Source organism: Acanthochromis polyacanthus, chromosome 11 (genome assembly GCF_021347895.1).
Source record: "Acanthochromis polyacanthus isolate Apoly-LR-REF ecotype Palm Island chromosome 11, KAUST_Apoly_ChrSc, whole genome shotgun sequence".
Classification (NCBI taxonomy): domain Eukaryota; kingdom Metazoa; phylum Chordata; class Actinopteri; family Pomacentridae; genus Acanthochromis; species Acanthochromis polyacanthus.
In genome coordinates, this window is record NC_067123.1 from 24,262,160 (window position 1) to 24,280,975 (window position 18,816).

Sequence of the window (18,816 nt, forward strand, 5' to 3'; positions counted from 1 at the left end):
TTTTGCTCTACAGGTCAGTAAATCTTCAACACATTTTGAATACTTTTACTTTGAAAGCTGTGTGATCTTAATCCAGACAACTTCAGTCAGTTTGACAGAGCTTCCTCTCCGGAGGAGGAGGGCAATCCCTGCTTTTATTTTTCTTTCCAGACGGCCTCAGTTGAGCACAAAAACAAACTTGAACCAGACGAGCTTTGGGTCAACACTGGGCGCTTGTGTCTTCGTCTGAAGTGGAGCAACTGAAGGCGTGTTACAGACGAGGTTTTCTTTCTTTCTATTAATCTATTGTTGAAAAAAAGGGAAGGGCTCTGCCAAGAAAAAAAAGAGCAATTGGAAATTAAGTTATGCGTCAGTGAGTGCGCACTTTACGCACCATGAAAGTTTGAGATGCGGGATCAGCTCGTCTGTGTCTTCGTGTGCATGTGTTCGCCTTGATTTCCTTTGTTGCTGTCAGCTCTTCTGGACTCGCTCTGATCATGTGTCGTGGCTGAAAAACTTTGTAGCAAAAAAACCCAACAAAAAACCTGTGGAGGTCAGCCAGAGACAGCATGGGGGCCAAACAGAGCAGCGCGGTGTTTGACGGCAGAGCTCGGGCTTATTCCAGCTCCGATCTCCCATCTGGAAACTCCGGCGGAGCGGAGAGGTTCGGCTTTAGGTACACCAACGGACCCGACGGGCCCCGGATCCGGTACACGGGCGGAGGACCCACCAGCTCCGGGCTCGGCATACCGGCCGGCCGCAGGTCAGGGTCACACAATCAGAGCCTGGATGGCACAGATGGAGACGACGAAGGCCAGCTGCCCCCTGAGGGCCACAGGCTGCTCATAGGGTCCCTGCCGACTCACCTGTCCACCCATCTGCTGGGAGGTAAGACAGCAACACAGACCCACAACACATCTGGACACACAAGCAAAGTGTGTTGCAGAGTTCTCATTAAAGTACATTAACAATCGTGTTGTCCTGCGGGTCAAAATTGACCCATTTTAAAGTTTGAAAATGTGGGAAAAAAAATAAAAATTCACAGTGAAACTTCTGATGTCCACATTTTTCAGAAATCTTTAAACATTTTACGATGGAAAAAAAAGAAATTTTAAAAATGTTTGTTTAAGAACATTCACATAAAAATCAACCAAAATCCAACGAATTTCGTTGGATTTTGGTTGATTTTTATGTGAATGTTCTTAAAGAAACATTAGAAGTTTTACTGATATATAGGTAATCACATTAAATATTTTATAGGATTTTTTTGAAGATTTTTACTCATTTTTGAAAATATTTACAAGCATTTTTGCCATTTTTTATTTTTATTATTAAAATTTTTATTTTTTCAAAATCAAAATTTTTTTCAAATTTTTAAGGAATTATTGGAATTTTCTTCCTGAAGGTTTTGCAAATTTTCAGAAATTTGGGGATTTTTTTTGCTGACTTATTGGATTTTTTTTTTTTCAGACAAACAATATTTTTTGTTGCCTGTAAATGAGGACAACAGGAGGGTTACTGATGTTTTTAATCTCCTGAGTTAGTCAGTGTTCCTTGTTCCTCCAGTTTATTGCTCTTGGAACAGAATATTTCACAAAACATCCACTTTTCTGTGTGTAACTCTAACATCTCTGGTCTTTATTCTGCATCTGTGCCGCTTTTTCATGCCATTATGCTCAACACATGCAGGAGACCGTACGTTTCATGAGCTGCATACATGACAGTTGCAGTCTGGGTTGTATTTTTCCATCTGACATGTGATACCTGGCATATGGTAATAGATGTCTGATGACTGAGTCCTTTGTTTAGCACTTCTGCACTTTTATTGTAACCACAGGTGGCTCTGCTGTACTACGCTGGCCTTTGTCTTGCGTCGTTCTTCACCGGCTTCTTCTCTGTTTTGCAAAACGGCTCTGTTTTTCACTGCGGGAAGAGTGCATTATGTAGGTCAGCAGATAAGAGCTTCCTGCTGGTTACACATTGTCTGACACACAAGCGCACCAACTTCCTGAATCCGCAAGTCTAGCTTTGTTGAAACCGGCGTGTTGTCTCTCTCCAGACCGCAAGCCAACAAAACAGGAGCCTAACCAGCGTAACAGAACCGTTACAACCTTTTAACGTCATGTTAGTGAAAACACCAGAACTTCCTGAAAGAAACACTCGAACATTTTAGCGTTCCTCAAATCTCTATTTTCCTGTTAGAAGTTACACATGCTTCTATTTCTTCATCGTCCATGAAAGGATCCATGAAAATGCAGCCGAGTGTTTGTTCCAATTCTTTCTAATTACTGGTTCGACTGGTATCTAATCGTTGTAAGCCTCATCAGTGACCTTCGCCCATGAGAACCATGTGATTGTGACACTGCAGGCCTCACATTGTGTCCACAGGCTTATCCCATTGCCTCACCTCCCTAACAGACACATGACACAAACAGCAGTGATAACCACCGCCTGCATATAGGATGCCTTTGTTGTCCTTTTCTCTACTGAGGCGTTACAACGGTAAACAGCAGGTTAGTTTGTCTCGGGTCAAGCAGCTTTCGGCCTATTAATCTTTGAGCAGCTGACAGGGCCTTGTATATGTGGGTCAAATGTATTAATTAATAACCCGATTTATAGCTGCAGCGCCATAAATGTTACATGTGAGCTTAAGCGTGTGTTTACAGTAAATGTGCAATGACGTATGAAAAACTGCATGAGGTAAGCAGATTGTTAGAGATCGGCGCATGTGCACTACCAGACAAAAGTTTGGACACATCTTCTCATTCAGTGTAGTTATTTTGTACATTGTAGATTAATACTGAAGACATCAAAACTATAAAACAATACGAAAATGGTATTGGTAGTACGAGGTCAGCCACAAGGGGTGATTGTGAAGTAAAATTTAGAAAGTCTGCCTTTGCACAGAATGCCTCATCTATTAAAGGTTGCACAAACTGGAATACTTTACCTGTAGCTATCAGAGAAAGCTCCACTTTTGTCAGTTTTAAGAGACAGTATAAGACATAGCTGGTTGACAATCAAGCCTGTGAACATTGAGGAATTCAGGCATTTTAAATTCAGATGTTTTGGCCCTCGTGTCATCCCGCGGGTCAAATTGACCCGTTTTAAAGTTTGAAAATGTGGGGAAAAAATATATATTTTCACAGTGAAAGCTTCCACATTTTCAACATTTTTGAGAATTTTTTTGGTGGAAAAAAAGAAATGTTAAAAAAAATGTTTCTTTAAGAAAATTCGGGGAAAAAAAATCAACCAAAATCCAGTGAAATTCGCAAGATTTTGGTTGATTTTTTTCCAAATTTTCTTAAAGAAAATATTGGAATTTTTACTGATATATACGTTAGCACTTTAGATATTTTTAGGACTTTTTTGGAAGGTTTTTATTCATTTTTTTTAAATATTTGCAATTTTTATTTATTTTATTTTCTAAATCTTTATTTCTTGCCCAATTTCGGGATTTTTTTTAAAAATAAAACTTTTAAGGGAAACTTTTAAGGATTTTTTGGAATTTTCTTCCTGAAGATTTTGCAATTTTTTAGATAAATTTGAAGAATTTTTTTGGCTGAATTTTTTAAATTTTTTTAGACAAGGGAAAAATTTTTTTGGTGCCTGTAAATGAGGACAACAGAACGGTTAAAAATAGGCTCTTTAACTATATTCACTTTATGAAAAAAGCTATGCCTTGAAAGCACTTTTCTAAAATAGTAGCACTTTAGTAGCCTAGCCGCGCTAGACCCATGTTCTGAATTCTGAAGGCACAAGGGTCTAGGGCCGCTTGACAGGGAGGGAGGCGGGCTAAAAGGTTGTCTTTCAAATCACTCTGCAGCAATTGGGTAGGTATACAACCAATCAACGCAACGAATAGGCTGACGGAGTTCCTAGAGCGCCGGCGGATTGTGGCTAAGTCCCATTAGCTTCCCAACCAGCGGAGCCAACTGGTATATTAAGGATTTGCCATATCCCGTCGGCATAAGTCCAAATACGTCTTTCTTCTCAATGAAACACTTCAGTGCTGTCCTTTGTTTATCTTTCAAGTTGAATTTTAGCTTCAAATCTTTAAGGGCTGTGGCCAAAGCCGAGTCGAAAGATAACTGTTTATTGTTTCTGTCAGAATCGTCGCGCCTCTGTCGTCACTTAGTTGCGCCCGCCTTCTGACTCTACACTTCATGGTGATTCGTCCGGCCAGTTTTAGGAGAATCCAGCCTCGAGCCTTATGGAGGGTAACTAGACCCACCCTGGCAGAGAATTAAATTCGTTGCCGTGGGTTGTCTAGCGCGGCTAGGCTAGCACTTTAGGGTAGGTTTAACCCAGTTATTATTAATCACCGTTGTCTTTATTTTACTATATTGTTTTTTATACGTCTGTAACGCTGTATTTTTTTAAATTCTTTTATGTGTGGGACAATGGATGGAAATTAGCCTGCAACTGTGTAAACTATGATGAGATTGTATGTTCATTAATATACATTACATCCCGTCCAAATCAATAAATTAAATTCTAAAATTAAATTACATATGGAATTATGTTGTAAACAAAAAATAATAATCTTCAGTATTAATCTACAATGTAAAAAATAACACAAATAAATAAAAAGCACTGAATGAGAAGGTGTGTCCAAGCTTTTGACTGGTAGTGCAGGTGTCCAATCATGTAGTTCTGCATAAGATCCCGCCCACAGCAACAGCCCCACATCCGATCTCGTGCACGTCTCAGTAAAATGTTACAGCAGAGACATTTGCTACGTCTGAGGCCTCATGTTCTTGTCTCTGTGTTTTCCTCCTCTCAGGTTTTCACTGCCCTGTTTGCTCCAAGTTTATGGCATCGGATGAAATAGAGAAGCACCTGCTCATGTGTTTCAGCAAAACGCGCCTCACATACAACAGTAAGTCTGTAGCAGATTCTCAAAGCCTGTGGTGCTATTACTTTGTACGATTATTTGCTGCAGCTATCTGTTATGTCTCCAGTTTTGCTTGTTAAGCTTTGCTCAGAGTTGACATGCAAAGCTGAACAATGGTGAAGGCAAATGAAGGTGCTTCAGATGGCTGAGGCTAGTAGAAATATTTGGGCTATTTTCTTATGTAAAGTAGTAATACCACAATGTGGAGATACTCTAGTGCAGTGGTGCTCAGCTTAGGGCTTCTGGGCCAAATTAGGCCCTGATAGGGCAATCTGACTATTTACTAACTTCCTGGTAGAACACATTGATTGGATGGACATTCTTTTTGGTTGTTCGTTATTTGTATCAGTGCACACAGAATGGACAGAAAACCAACTGTGAGGAGATAATCACTGACTCTGACAAAAAGTGTATTGGATTAAAATCTTTGATTAATTAATTACTCAATTAATGTTTCTTCTCTCAGTTATATCACTAAATACTACAGTTCTTTGGCAAGTTTTGTGAAGCTTTACAGCAAATTAATGTCTCCTTGCAGCCTCTCATCCCACATTATACATCTACATTCTATAGAGTTCCCCTATGGAGATATTCCATTAAAAATCAGTCATTTCCAGCTAGAATAGTAATTTACCACATTAGCAATGACTAGACTGTATTTCTGATTAATTTAATGTTATCTTTACTGAAAAAAATGCTTTTATTTCAAAAATAAGGATATTTCTAAGTGACTCCAGACTTTTGAACGGTAATGGTAACAGTAATGTGTACACATATACACTGTTATGACTAATTCAGCAATAAATGATCATTTTGTGCCTTAAATCTACCAACCACTTCATGGTAAACCAGTGTCTGGCTGGTGCTAATATCCCACCGTGGTGTGCAAGTTTGTGTAAATGGCTTGGAGCGTGTTAAACAATTATTTTTGGAATAAATCTTGTCAATTAAAATGTTGAAACATGTTCTAAAAACTGTCACTGTCTCACACAATTTCATCGCAACAAATAAGCTTTGAACATTGCAACTTACATCGCAATTTTTTAGAAAAGCTGCCACGAATTCAGGCATTTTAGGCTGCGACAATCTTGAAAACGCTCGCGAAAGGGGGGGTTGATTTTATATTTTAAAAATTATGTCGGCGAAAATTTGAAACTTGACCTCAACCTGTATGAAAGTGATTGTAACTTGATTAATATTTGTTTTTCTTCCTCCCAGTGATTCATCTTCTTTCAAAAAAATTAGCAAAAGAAAAAAATTTGAACTGAAGAGGTTTTAAAAAGCAAGCTAAGTTGATGTGAAATAGCCCAGGAGCCATTTAATGCGCCTATTTTTCCTATTTTATCTATTGTCAGGTAGTTAAATCTGTACCAATGTGTCACCACAGGTTTCAGGAGTAAAATCTTAACTTGTTAGTTAGAGCTGTTGGGTAAGAGAGTAAAGGGTGTATTAATAATTCACAAATCCGCAAGAATGCACCTGGTCTAGAGTGTTACACAGTGCAGCATGAAACTGTGTGAGGCAGCTGCACATCTACTCAGCCAGCCATAAGCATGCAGATTGAGTGTGAGCACCTGTGTAGCACACATTCATAGAAACAAGCATAAACATACAGGCTTGACATTGTTGCATGCATACAAATTACAGTAGATTCTTCCTCATCTCATCTCAAGTGTTGCCGTGTATGATGCTTCATGCGCACACACACATATAGCCTTCAGATTGCACACACCCACAGCGGTGTGCATGTTACTGATAAATACACATCTGCAGCTCATTTACTGTACAGTGTCTCCCAGCTTTATCACAGGCATGCAGATGTTTAAAACCTGTACAGTCAGTGTCTTATCCTGATGTTTAACTCATAAATATTTTCAAAGTACATGTAAATGAGTCTGTCTTTTGATATATTTGCATGAAAGCTTAAAAGTAGATACAAGCGACAGTTATTCGTTCACCTCAGGTCTTGACACAAGGGCATGTTAAAGCTGATTATGCTGGTAAATACAAAAAAACCCAAAAACTAAATCAGTGTTACCTGACCTTAGGTTAATCTCAGCATTTTTTACTACTAATAAAATACACCATCCAATTTTCATTCAAAGAACAGGATAATTAAAAGCCCATTCCCATTAGAGACGGCTCATTTCTCCTTTTCTCGTCTGGACACAGATGACTATAGGTATTCTGATATCAGAGGTTAAACAGATGGTTGTGCAGGATTCAGCAGAGTGAACATCTGATACAAGGTTTGGTGTGTGAAGCAGCTTTTTGCTCATTTTCTCTCTGTCCGTATTGTCTTTCTCAGAGGACATCCTGTCCAGGGACTCTGGGGAATGTAGCATCTGTTTAGACGAGCTGGAACAGGGAGACACCATTGCCAGGCTGCCTTGCCTCTGTATCTACCATAAGGGGTAATTAATATGCATGAACACTGAAAACACACAAATAAGTTTGATAGAAAATGTTTGACAATTGCATAAAATGAAGTAGGTGTAAATATCCACTGTATACTAGTCTATACACACATTTTGAACGATAAATACTTTAGCGGAAAAGTTGTCATTTTTGTAAATTCATATATTGTTTTTTGTCTTTTTTGCTGAGAGATAGCTGGGAAGATTATCACCACTCTCCCGCTTAAGATCCATTGGCTAAAATGATAAAAAGACGAGAGCGTTAGCTTAGCGTCAATACCGGAAACAGGGTGGAACGACCAAGTAGCAACCCTTGGAGCTGGGAAGCAAAGCCAACGCAAAAATATTAAAAACTGCAGTTTCTGAAATGACCACTTGAGGCTGGCTCCAAAAGTGAGTCAGTTCCAGTAGACCTCCATGTTAAAATGTCCAACTTTACAGCAGAAATACACATCTTTCCAGCCTATTTTATTATTAGTATTAATATTAGTATTAGTATCTAGCCAGGAAGGCAGCTTAGCAGCTCAGCTAGCAGCTCACCTGGCGAAAAGTATGGGGCAAGAGGCCCCCCCGCGTCAAAGTCCACCCTAACGTTCTTTTTTTCCCCACACTGACCGGCCTGGATAGTCTCAACGAGTGTCCCACAACATACTAGAGATGAGAAGTGAATGAAAACCTCCACATTACCTGGCGATCGCTCTTTGTTGTGGTCTGTATCCAAAGCTAAGGATGCTAGAAAGCAAATCTCGTTCCGAAATCACGCGATAGCTCGCGCCGAGCTATCGCGTGATTTCGGAACGAGATTTGCTTTGACACTCGTTGAGACTATCCGAGCTGGTCAGTGTGGGGGGAAAAAAGCACGTTAGGGTGGACTTTGACGTGGGGGGGGCCACTTGTCCCATACTTTTCGCTAGCTGAGCTGCTAAGCTGACTGCCTGGCTAAATACCGGAGCTATGTTGAAAATTAATTTCTCCATCACTCACATGTATGAAATGACATATGAAAACAGACCCCAGGTTGAAAAAAACTGAAGTTCCCCTTTAACTGTTGTTTTGTATGTTTTTAGTTTTTTTTTTAACCTAAAGATCAAAGCAAGAAGTAATCTTTTTGAAGAGTAAAGAGAAAGTTGCAGGGGTACACAGATACTAGAATTATCGTTATCGACTGATAACGGCAAAATGAGTTGGAAAATACTTATTTTACTTAATTCTATGTCAGAAAAAAATCAAACATTATGTATCCCCAGAAAAGTGTTTGTGACTGTACTTATTTGTGTTTCCTAGAACTAAATATTATTACAGCTTTCTTTGACCACATGAGCTAAAAACATCCCTGTTGCCTCGTTTCAGGTGCATAGACGAGTGGTTTGAGGTGAATCGCTCATGTCCAGAGCATCCTTCTGACTAGGAGCTTCAGAAGTACAGTTTGAGTCTACAGCACATTGCTGTGGTCGACTGTGTGCCCTGACCTCATCCCAACACTGTTCCAGCCGAGCTTCAACGCTCCTCAGGGATTGCAAGACGTTATTGTGTGCAGAATTTTTCAGATCGCCTCATGGAACAGTGACAGACTTTGGATATGTTCCTCCACATTTCATGGGATGTTGAAACAACCACTGGTGGAGTCATTTTGTCTCCAGAAAATATGTGAATGTTCCTTAATGCCATCTGCTGGCCTGAAGTGGATTCATGCAACCTGGAATCTGAACTGAACCGTGTTGCCGAGCAGGGTGTGGTTTTGTAACAGAGGACTTGTGTGCCCAACATGGTGGGAGCCTGACACCTCTTTTCAGTAGAGACCATTCAGAGACTTAATCAGAAGGCTGATGTTGTGCAATATAAAAAAACAGCCATACAGAATAAAAAATGTCAGCTTTAAGGGATGATTGCAGTGTTGATGGTAGTCAGGAAATAGATCTTAATTTCAAGGCAAAATTGGCTATCAATATTGTTTGTTAAGCAATCATGTGTCCTAGACCAAATAGTCGAACGTGACTTTGTTAATCACTTGGCCTTTTAGAACCACAGTAATGTGATTGTGTTGTTTAGTGGTGGAATTAAAGTAGGTTAAGACATATCTAATGATGATTCATGTTGTCTCTAAGGAGTGCCATAATATGCTGCTATGTCATAGACTGGAAAGTTTTCCTATAACCTTTGAACCTGTCTTGGTTGTTCTTTCTATTTGTACTGTAATGAACTGCACAACAATAAATGTTTTGTCTTTGTGCCTCTTTCCTGCATAAGAGCTCATTTGTATTTTTGTATCTACACACTGACTGAAATAAGTCTTCGACCTATATTGAAATCAGCAGGAGTGTGTCTGTCTGACATGGACAGTTGAGAGGAAAATGAAGGAGTGAACTGAAGCAAATGTTTTTTTCAGCATATTTCTTTTTTTCAAGTACATGGTTGTGTAATTTGTACAAAGTCTTGAGTTTAGCTCTGAAAGCCTGTGTTATAGACCTGCCACTATTACAATCGAAAAACAAGAGAGCAGATTGCTGCAATCAGCTGAGAGAAGGCAGCAAAGTGGGCATGCAGAGACACGAAGTCAAGTGTTATTTCTGTTTGTTGCAAAATGAGCCGTCGGAAGAAAGGCAATCTTTCCTTTGACTGTGTTTGGTAATGCATGGGCGACACAGAAGGTGTTTTTGTAATAGCAAGTAGGAAAAAACAGTCTTCAGGAAAGAAAAGCAGTTGAAAGATAACTACTTTCATCTGAGAATTTCTTTCCTGATAGTTATGCTACTGCGTATTTTAATGCCAGTTAGGGAGTTGTAAAAAAAGTTTGTCTCTCGAGAGTTGCTGAGTAGAGACATGCTGAATGAGTCATGTTCCATAAGTCAAAAACAAACCAGTCTTTCTTCTTACTAATTAAGGCTGAATGATTTGGGGAAAATATTCAATTCTGATTTTTCTGACACACAGTGATTTGGTTTGAGATATAATTTCTTCAAGACATGGTTCAGTTCACTCTGCAATAGAATCAAAACATGATGGAGCATTACCATATAAGACAGCATGCAAAGTGACACTATATGTCAAGGAAGACAACATCAATCACTACATGAAAAGTAGTTGTCATAATAGTTTAAACCCTGGGTCAGAGGGTGCTGTAAAATGTATAAGGGGTGGTCTTTAAATTAAGAGAATAGGCTTATGTCAGTCAATCATATTGTGTGTACATGAACCACAAGGTTAATAGACAGCATAACGCTCACTAGAAGTTTCAATATGATGCAATAAATCAAATAACAGAATCAGAATAATTATTTTACAGCAACACTTCTGTATTCTATATTGTAGCCTTTGAGATTTGTTAATTGCACATTTCAAATTGGTGGTCCTGTGATAGACCTCTCCAGGGTGTCCCTGCCTTCACCCTAAGCCAGCTGGGATAGTCCAGCCCCTGCAGCCCTAATGAGGATTAAGCGTAGTGATCATGGATGGATGGATGATGGATGTTTCAAATTGTGATTTGTATTTGAAATCAATTATTTGTTCATTGCAAATTCTAACTTAGATAAAAATGGTCTTAGTTTTGTTACTAGACTGTTCCATAAAAGATTTTGGTTTCCTGAGTTTTCATTCAAAATTCTTCTCATTTATCAGTGTATATAGACTATCTAAAAGATTAGTATACGTAATACAGATATGTAAATAATATACAATACAAACCATTTTCTCTGTTTTTTTTGTTTGTTTCTACATGAATAGTACAGTTGATCTAGTTTTGTTTGCTTCTTGATGTTGTATTAACTTATTTAATCTTATTTATCTGATCTCGTATCATGAATAGAAGTTTGCATTTTAGAATCTTTTAGTGTAAACAAAAAACAAAACAGTACGCATAGTTGTGACGCAAGCGAGTCGCGTCCACGCTGTCGCTAGTTTGATGACGTAGTAAACGTACAGTTTGCGAACGTAAACTACACAGCAGCAACATTGAAATAAATTATCAGTATTTTGGAGGTACTAGCTACGTTTTCTACCGTACGGAGCATATATTCCGCCAAACAACACAATCTCATTTGTATTTTAAGGTGAGTGTTTCTCAATCTTCTGTCAGTTCCTTATATTAAGGTCCCTTTAGGTCCCCTTCTAGATTTTTTACTCGGCTAACGGTAGCCATTAGCTAACGTTAGCAGCCAAAAGACTGACTTCTTACTCACTTAAAATAAAATCTTACTGTTGCTGGTCCAAACGTTGTACTCACTGTTCTTCGTTTTCACCTTAGGAATCGATAATTTTGGTTCAAGATGTCGTACATGCTACCACATCTCCACAATGGCTGGCAGGTTGACCAAGCCATCCTGTCTGAGGAGGACCGAGTCCTCGTCATCCGCTTCGGACACGACTGGGACCCAACATGTATGAAAATGGACGAAGTTCTTTATAGCATCGCTGAAAAGGTTAGATGCGTTTGTGATCTTTGCTGTAGGTCAATGTTATGCCGAAAAGTAATCGTCTGCCAAAAACTGCTGTCAACTATCGTCATGCCTCAGTGTTATTTCACCTGCTTTGTGCCTTTGTGTGTTATTTTAACCGGTTTGAATGTAAAGGCCCAAGTCAGCTCACAACATGCGTTTTTCCACCTGCCCAAAAATATCTGCAGCCTCTACATTGTGACTGCACAAAAAATCCTAGATTTAATTCAGGAGAGTTACATTTTAAACAGTAAAATCTATAAGGTATTTGCACAAAAGATCATTTCTTGATTACATATATGAAACCCATATGTAGTCATGCTAATTGTTATCTAAACAGTAGTATTAAACATATCAAAAGACATACAGCCCAAACATCCAAAGAAGTACTAATGCTGTAAAATGCAAATATGTTTTTTGGTCACAATTATTTGTTTACTAGAAATAATTCCCAAAGATTCAGACCACAGACACATAAGTGGCACATAAGTTTTTATGTTATCGCTGTTTGTTCCAACTGAACAGCTGTAAACATTTCTAAACATATTACAGCTACAACAAGAAGGGCCCAATCTTGTCAGCTGCAACCACTTTTTGACAGACAGTAACATCTTAACACTAAACCTGGACTGTGAGAGCATTTTGTTTGGTACCTGATATGAACCTGCTTAGTGGTTTGTCAGTGCTCTGTCAATAACTTAACTGTAATTTAGAACAGGTTTAAACCTATGTTGTCTTGGCCAAAGTCACGTAATAATGATAATAACAGTAATGATGATGATTATGATAGTAATAAATTTATTTACTATGGCACCTTTTATAATAAGAGTTACAATAAAATCAGTAATAGAACATTAGCAAGATCAATCATGAAAAAGCATTGAATAAAACTTTACAAAAAGATTAAAAAATCTTATACAAACATCTGTCTACACAGATGGATTTTTAAGTCTTTTTGAAGTGAGGTGCTACCTGAGCTGTTCTCACAGTAGATGGGAGCTAGTTCTACAGCGTTTGACCTAAAACAATTAAAGCATTGTCCAGCTTTGTTTTAAACCTGAATGTGGGATTTTTAGGTGCAACTGATTCTTTGAACTGAAGGGTCGAGAAGCAGAATAAGAGGTTAAATCCTCTCAGATATACAGTGGAGTCAGATTACGTCGTAGAGATTTTTAAACTGATCAATAGAATCTTACATTGAAGTCTGTGAGAAACAGGGACCCAGTGTGATTCAAGCATGACTACAGTGATGTGGTCCCTGTGTGGAGTGCTTGTAAACAGTCACGCTGCGATGTTTTGAAAGAACTTTGAATGGGTAACTGCTGCATTGCTGAGGCAGGTAAATAATGAGTTCCCAGAAGTACTGAGGTTTAAGTCCATACTATAGGGCCACATTTATGCAGCTCAGATAATGCTATCAAACTCAAATTGCAAATTAAAATGTTTTACCACGTATCTTCTTTAGACAAAAAAAGCATAAAAAGCTAACACTTTAAACCTGTGCTGCCAGAAACAGGGTTACTGGGCTGTAAGTCCAGTTTGTAAATGTCTGAAACAAATAAATATACATGCATTTTCAGGCTAATTGCATCCTAATAAACAGTAAGCTCATGCTGTATTTGACAAATTATTGATACTGTGACAGATTAAAGTGATACAAAATGGTAAACATGCTGTGATATTATATGATTGATATATTTTGTGTGTATATATATAATAGTGGCAGTGCACATTCTCTGTCATAAGAAGGTTTCCAAGTAGGAAAAAACTTCAGAGGGAGATGGTTGATCACATGTGTTGACCTTATCACTGTCAGGGGTGGCAATCCTGATAATCAGATACACAACATCACTCTAGCTGTAGTCATTCACTCGTAGTGATTAATTATCCAATTATGTGAATATGTGAATAACTGTTTAAACAATCACACCAGGAACTGCCCAGGAACAACAATAATTCCATTGCCCCAGTAAATGCTGGTAAACCATTAGATGCCATTTTATTTGTAAGTGCCAGTTCATTCTGCACTCGGGTAATTATTATGACACTCAATATTAACTGTTTCAGAATTTGAAAAGTGTGAAAAAAGCACAATGTGTCTGTACAGTTCAGGCATTCAGCCGTTAGAACCAACAGGAACGTTGCCGTTTATGTTTTGACTTGACCTTGGGCTTAAAATCTCATGAAATCTTACACTTTACACTCATATGAGAGTTCTTTTTTGAGCCTGTAGATTTTCGCTAGTGCCGGTTATATAATGTCTGCTGGAGGGATGTGAAGAGTCATCACTGTGTTCACAGCTCTCAGGGGTTTATTGCTAATTTTACAACCAAAATTCTCATTACAGTATGTTATGTAGGAGTATCTCGCTCTCAGTCAGCAATTTGTAGATCATTTTCAGGAGAGGCTGCCCAGCACTATTAAGGCTTAAAAAGCGGGCTTCTTGCTATAACTTTGAAGGATAACATCTATATTCCTGCAAGCTTATGTAAGCTTGCCTATTTGGTTTAAACCACTGGACTGGAAAGGTGAAAAGTTTGAGGTAATGAAAAGGCAGAGGAGGTTTGGGGCACCACTTTAAAACTAACAGGCAACTTTCACAAGTAGGTCATTGTGCAAGGAATGTGTCATGACATGCAGGTCAGTGTGAGCTGAAAAATCATGTGTGTACTTTATAAAGAATTCTTAGTCTGAGAGAAATGTTTTCTTGTTCTGAGGTCTGGCTGTTATTCTGAACATACTTTGCTGATCTGTGTCTGCCTTTATCTTTACAGGTGAAGAATTTTGCTGTCATTTATCTGGTGGACATCACAGAAGTGCCCGATTTCAACAAGATGTACGAGTTGTACGACCCCTGCACCGTCATGTTCTTTTTCAGGTAAGATTAAAGGGACATTAATGACTGTATAGAGGCCTTGTCAATCCGAAGAATCCTATCATATTTCGGTTGGTGTTTTCCAGGAACAAACACATCATGATTGATTTGGGCACCGGTAACAACAACAAGATCAACTGGACGATGGAGGACAAGCAGGAGATGATAGACATTATCGAAACGGTGTACAGAGGAGCAAGGAAAGGAAGAGGTCTGGTGGTGTCTCCAAAGGATTATTCTACAAAATACAGATATTGATTTTTCTCTTTCTTCTTTTTCTTTTTTTTCCCCCCCCGAGTGTTCTTTTTATGATGTTTTGTGACACCACACAGAGACTACAAATTGCAGAAGTCAAGGAATATCTTTGTCAGCGTTTTGGTTTTTCCAGTGAAAGAGGACAATATTTGCGCGAACAGTCATGATTGTGCCATTTGTGTTTTCTGTGTTGTTCCTTGTGGTTTTTAAGACTTATTTCCGTTGAACAAGTGCTGAACAGACCGGACACAACTCATATTTACATGGAATAAACGTGGACTTTTTGCACAGTAAGGCTTTTGCTCTCGGTTGTTCTGGGATGCGTAGCTGGTGCTACGGCATCAGGTTTGGGGAAGTGATATCAGGAAAAGAGGTGCTGATGGTGCATTTATGTACATCTATATGTAAATTATATTCCTGGCTCATCATGTGTCGCATTGCAAGCTCATTTGTATGGGTAAAAACTGTCCCTATGCCCTTCCAGTATCAGTTTGTGGGGCTATTTTCTGCAGCACTTGGTTAACTTGGGTGGTTCAGACGTAGCTTTGGTGATATTAGGTTGCTCTGCACGAACTCTGCTTGGATTACTGTTAGTCTTATTGCTCCCCCTGGCTAGAATGCCCAGTAAGTAATGTGATGTCCTTGGCGACAGCACAGCTTTCATTTAGGGACATGTTTTTTTTGGTTTTTTTTTGCCATAGGAGGACATCTTTATTGGGCAATGTTTCAATGTTACTGGGATAAAGTTTTCTCTTTTTTCTTAATAGTGCCACGTACATTTGGATAGATGAAGAGGATAGAAATCCATTTTTTAAAGTGTTCATATAATTATTTCAGTAAGGTTGACATGTCCACTAACAAAGAAGGTGTCATTTATTTTCACTGGGCAAGATGCATAGAGGTTGTCCTCCTTAGTGCAGCGCAAGGCAGTTGATTGTTGATTTATAGACATGTTGTGAATGCAGCCACCCACAATCACTGAGAAAACCCTCTGCTCACAGGAGGCGGACAAATGAACACCTCACAGCGCTTCATCTCTTCAGTAAAATCTGTTGAAGTCCAAATTTGGGTTTTGCTCAATTTTGCCTTTGTGTTGGATGTTTAATGAAGCTTTTTGCTTTGAATATCCAAGGCAGAAGGATTGGGAACATCCGAAACAAAGCAACCCTTCGGTGCTCCCAGCAATTAAAATCTGACCAGCTTTTCATGCTCTGAGTTGCAGAAAATGAAAACCCGATCACATCAACGCCTTAAACCACAGGGTGCACTTCCATAAATTCTCCATCAGGTGGAGCCAGAGATATTTGACAGTTGGCACCACAATCTGAAGAGTCAGTCTTTTTCACCAATCATGGGTTTAAATCAATTCTATTGGACAGGAGTGTCAGACACCACAAAGACGTATTCAACACAATAAACTGTACAATAAACATACAAATGGTAAAAATTAAGAAGTCATCCAAGTAGCTGGGGATCTTAGGACACAAGATTGCATTCTAGTCAGTTACTGTTTGTGTAAAAAGTGTTAAAAATGGTCAGAATAGTGGTACAAAGAACACTGTAGTAAATAGTATATGAACTGAGAGTGGTAAAGGAAACCTAGAGGCATCTGTATGTGGAGCTCTGGCACATGAAAACAGCCGTGTGTGTCCATATAAACTGGGTTGTGAGTGATGACGGTGTGATGTGAAAACTCGAGGACTATTTTGTACAACACAGGAGGACAATAAGTAGCTGCTGGCTACTGTAGTGGCGCTGCAGGGACACATTCAGATAACTGAGCTGGCTGTTCAGGAGTGTGACGTCCTTTGGGAAGAAACAGTTCTTGAGTCTGCTTGTTCTGGCGCCCAGTGTTCTGTAGGGGCAGCCAAACGGGAGAAACACACAGACGTTTTGGATGGGTGTGACGTGTCTGTGATGAGCAGTAGACAGCGACTGAAGGAGTGATTTTTCCTGACCGAGGACTCTACCTGCCTCACAGGAACAAAGATATGCCATATCTTCATCAGAAAGGTTAAAACGTGTGCCTTTGTACATTTGTTATATTCATAAATCAAAATTTAACCTGAGATCCACTGGAAAATTTGAATTCATAAATTAACAACATTGAGGTGAGCTTTGAGTCCTCTGTGAGATAATAAACCACCACAGTCCTTGAATCTTCCACTGAGTTTCCTCACAGTTTTCAATGTCAGCCCACAACCCTGGCAGTTATCCATCAGTGAGAGTGATAAAAAAACAAATACTGTGCTAAAACAAAGCACGAAATGAAAGAGAAAGAAAATAGAAGGAATGATGGAGATATCAGTGGACGAGTCTCATTAATATCCTTTTACTGTCTGCTCCATCTCTTCTGGCTCACTATAATCAGACACCACACGCTGCACGGGAGATGGAGTCCAATTTATTGAATGACAGATGAGGGGAAGGAGACAAGTTCTGTCTGTTTCACTTTATGAGTGCGAGTGTTTGGACCGGAGACAGAAAGAAAAATCCTCTCCAGAGAAAGTAGGCTGACCTCCTCACCTCTCCTGAGTGAGACAAGTTGGGAGTCGCTGGGGATAAGACCTCAGAGTCAGTGTGTGTGTGTGTGTGTCCTCGCAGACAATTCACTGCACTATATGTCTCAAGAGTTGAAATACTGCCCCAGTGTGCTGCATGGAGGAGAAGATGAGGATGGCTGAACAGCAGCTGGCCGTCGAAAAGGAGCCGAGGGAGACGGGAAAGAGGCAAATAAACTCCTGTGGACTGCTGCACAGACCAAACACTTTGACCACTTGGCCACTCTACAGTAAAAACCACACAATCTCTTAGAAATCTACTTCTCAGGAACCAGAAGAATGTTGTGTTTTTAAGTTGAGTGCTATTCATTTTTTAAGCATAACAATATAAAAGCTGCAGCTACAGGATGACCTCACCGGCCTAATGTGTGTATACTGGCAGGCATGAGCATATTTGCAGTTCAAAATAAACTAATTCCCTCATCTTTGCCTGAGTGTAAACCATGATGAGAACCTATATGCACCCCCTCCAGGCCTCACATGTCCTTTCCACTTACATTAGTCTGGCGTGGCTTTGTCTCTGTCTGGCCTGTCCCTGCAGGGCCCATGTACACTATTACTGTGCCACTGTCCTCATATGGAGCACGGGGCCAAAGGCCGCCTCCACTGGCCCATTATAATTCACATTATCATGCATTGTTGTTCCCTATTACTGTTAATCAGCTCAGCCTCAGGGGAGAGCAGAGGTCTTGACAGCTCAGGGTTACTAGGAAACTCCAGTCTAGACGCAGACAGAGACAGTAGGATGGACAGAGGTGAGTTAAGAGACGGAAGGAGCTGGAGCTGCTTGTCCTATAGACTGTATAGGGAATATGCACACTCATCCCTAAAGCTGTATTAATACAGGCTCTGTTTTCAACTCTGTGTTTAAATTGATGAGCACAAAGAGGAGGCAGACCATGAGGACCATGTGGCTGCCAGAGGGAAGGCGTGCTGGCATCCCTCCATCTTCTCCATCTCTTCCCTCCTCCTTTTCTTGTCTGTCACCATCCATGTGGATGCCCAGTGTGGGGGAAGGGTGAGGGGCAGGAGCCAATTTCTGGGACACCCCACCCCATCCCCACCACCCCTGCAGCTTCCCCTGTTGGCAATGGCACACACATACACAAATAATGTGTTAGCCCCTTGCCTCTACCTAGTAACCGTTTGCTCAGTGTCTCTGAAAGTTGACCTCAAAGTTCGTCTGGATCGTCACTCTGAGAAGGTCGCTTGTGCAGATAGACTAAAGTCCACCTTTTCACTGGGGAAATCATTGCATTTAAACTGTGACGCCTAAAGTTGAACCCCAAACCACTGATTACAGACACAGATCCACCACAACATTTAAACCATGACCTAATATTGTGTAAGTGCTGCCAAAACAGCTCTGACCCTTCTGGCCATGGACACAGGACCTCTGGGG

General features: G+C 39.8%; 2 protein-coding genes across 2 annotated transcripts; both read left to right on the forward strand.

The window, feature by feature from the left end:
• Positions 1 to 101: 101 nt before the first annotated feature.
• On the forward strand, positions 102 to 9,541 carry znrf2a (zinc and ring finger 2a). The gene is made up of 4 exons (XM_022197795.2): positions 102 to 867; positions 4,766 to 4,861; positions 7,185 to 7,290; positions 8,644 to 9,541. Exons 1-4 carry the CDS (start codon positions 549 to 551, stop codon positions 8,699 to 8,701), a joined length of 579 nt encoding a protein of 192 aa, XP_022053487.1. The 5' UTR covers positions 102 to 548; the 3' UTR covers positions 8,702 to 9,541.
• Positions 9,542 to 11,171: 1,630 nt separating this feature from the next.
• Positions 11,172 to 15,147, forward strand: txnl4a (thioredoxin-like 4A). The gene is made up of 4 exons (XM_022197796.2): positions 11,172 to 11,339; positions 11,534 to 11,708; positions 14,498 to 14,601; positions 14,685 to 15,147. The coding sequence occupies exons 2-4, from the start codon at positions 11,556 to 11,558 to the stop codon at positions 14,854 to 14,856; spliced, it is 429 nt and encodes a 142-aa protein (XP_022053488.1). The 5' UTR covers positions 11,172 to 11,339; positions 11,534 to 11,555; the 3' UTR covers positions 14,857 to 15,147.
• Positions 15,148 to 18,816: the final 3,669 nt, after the last annotated feature.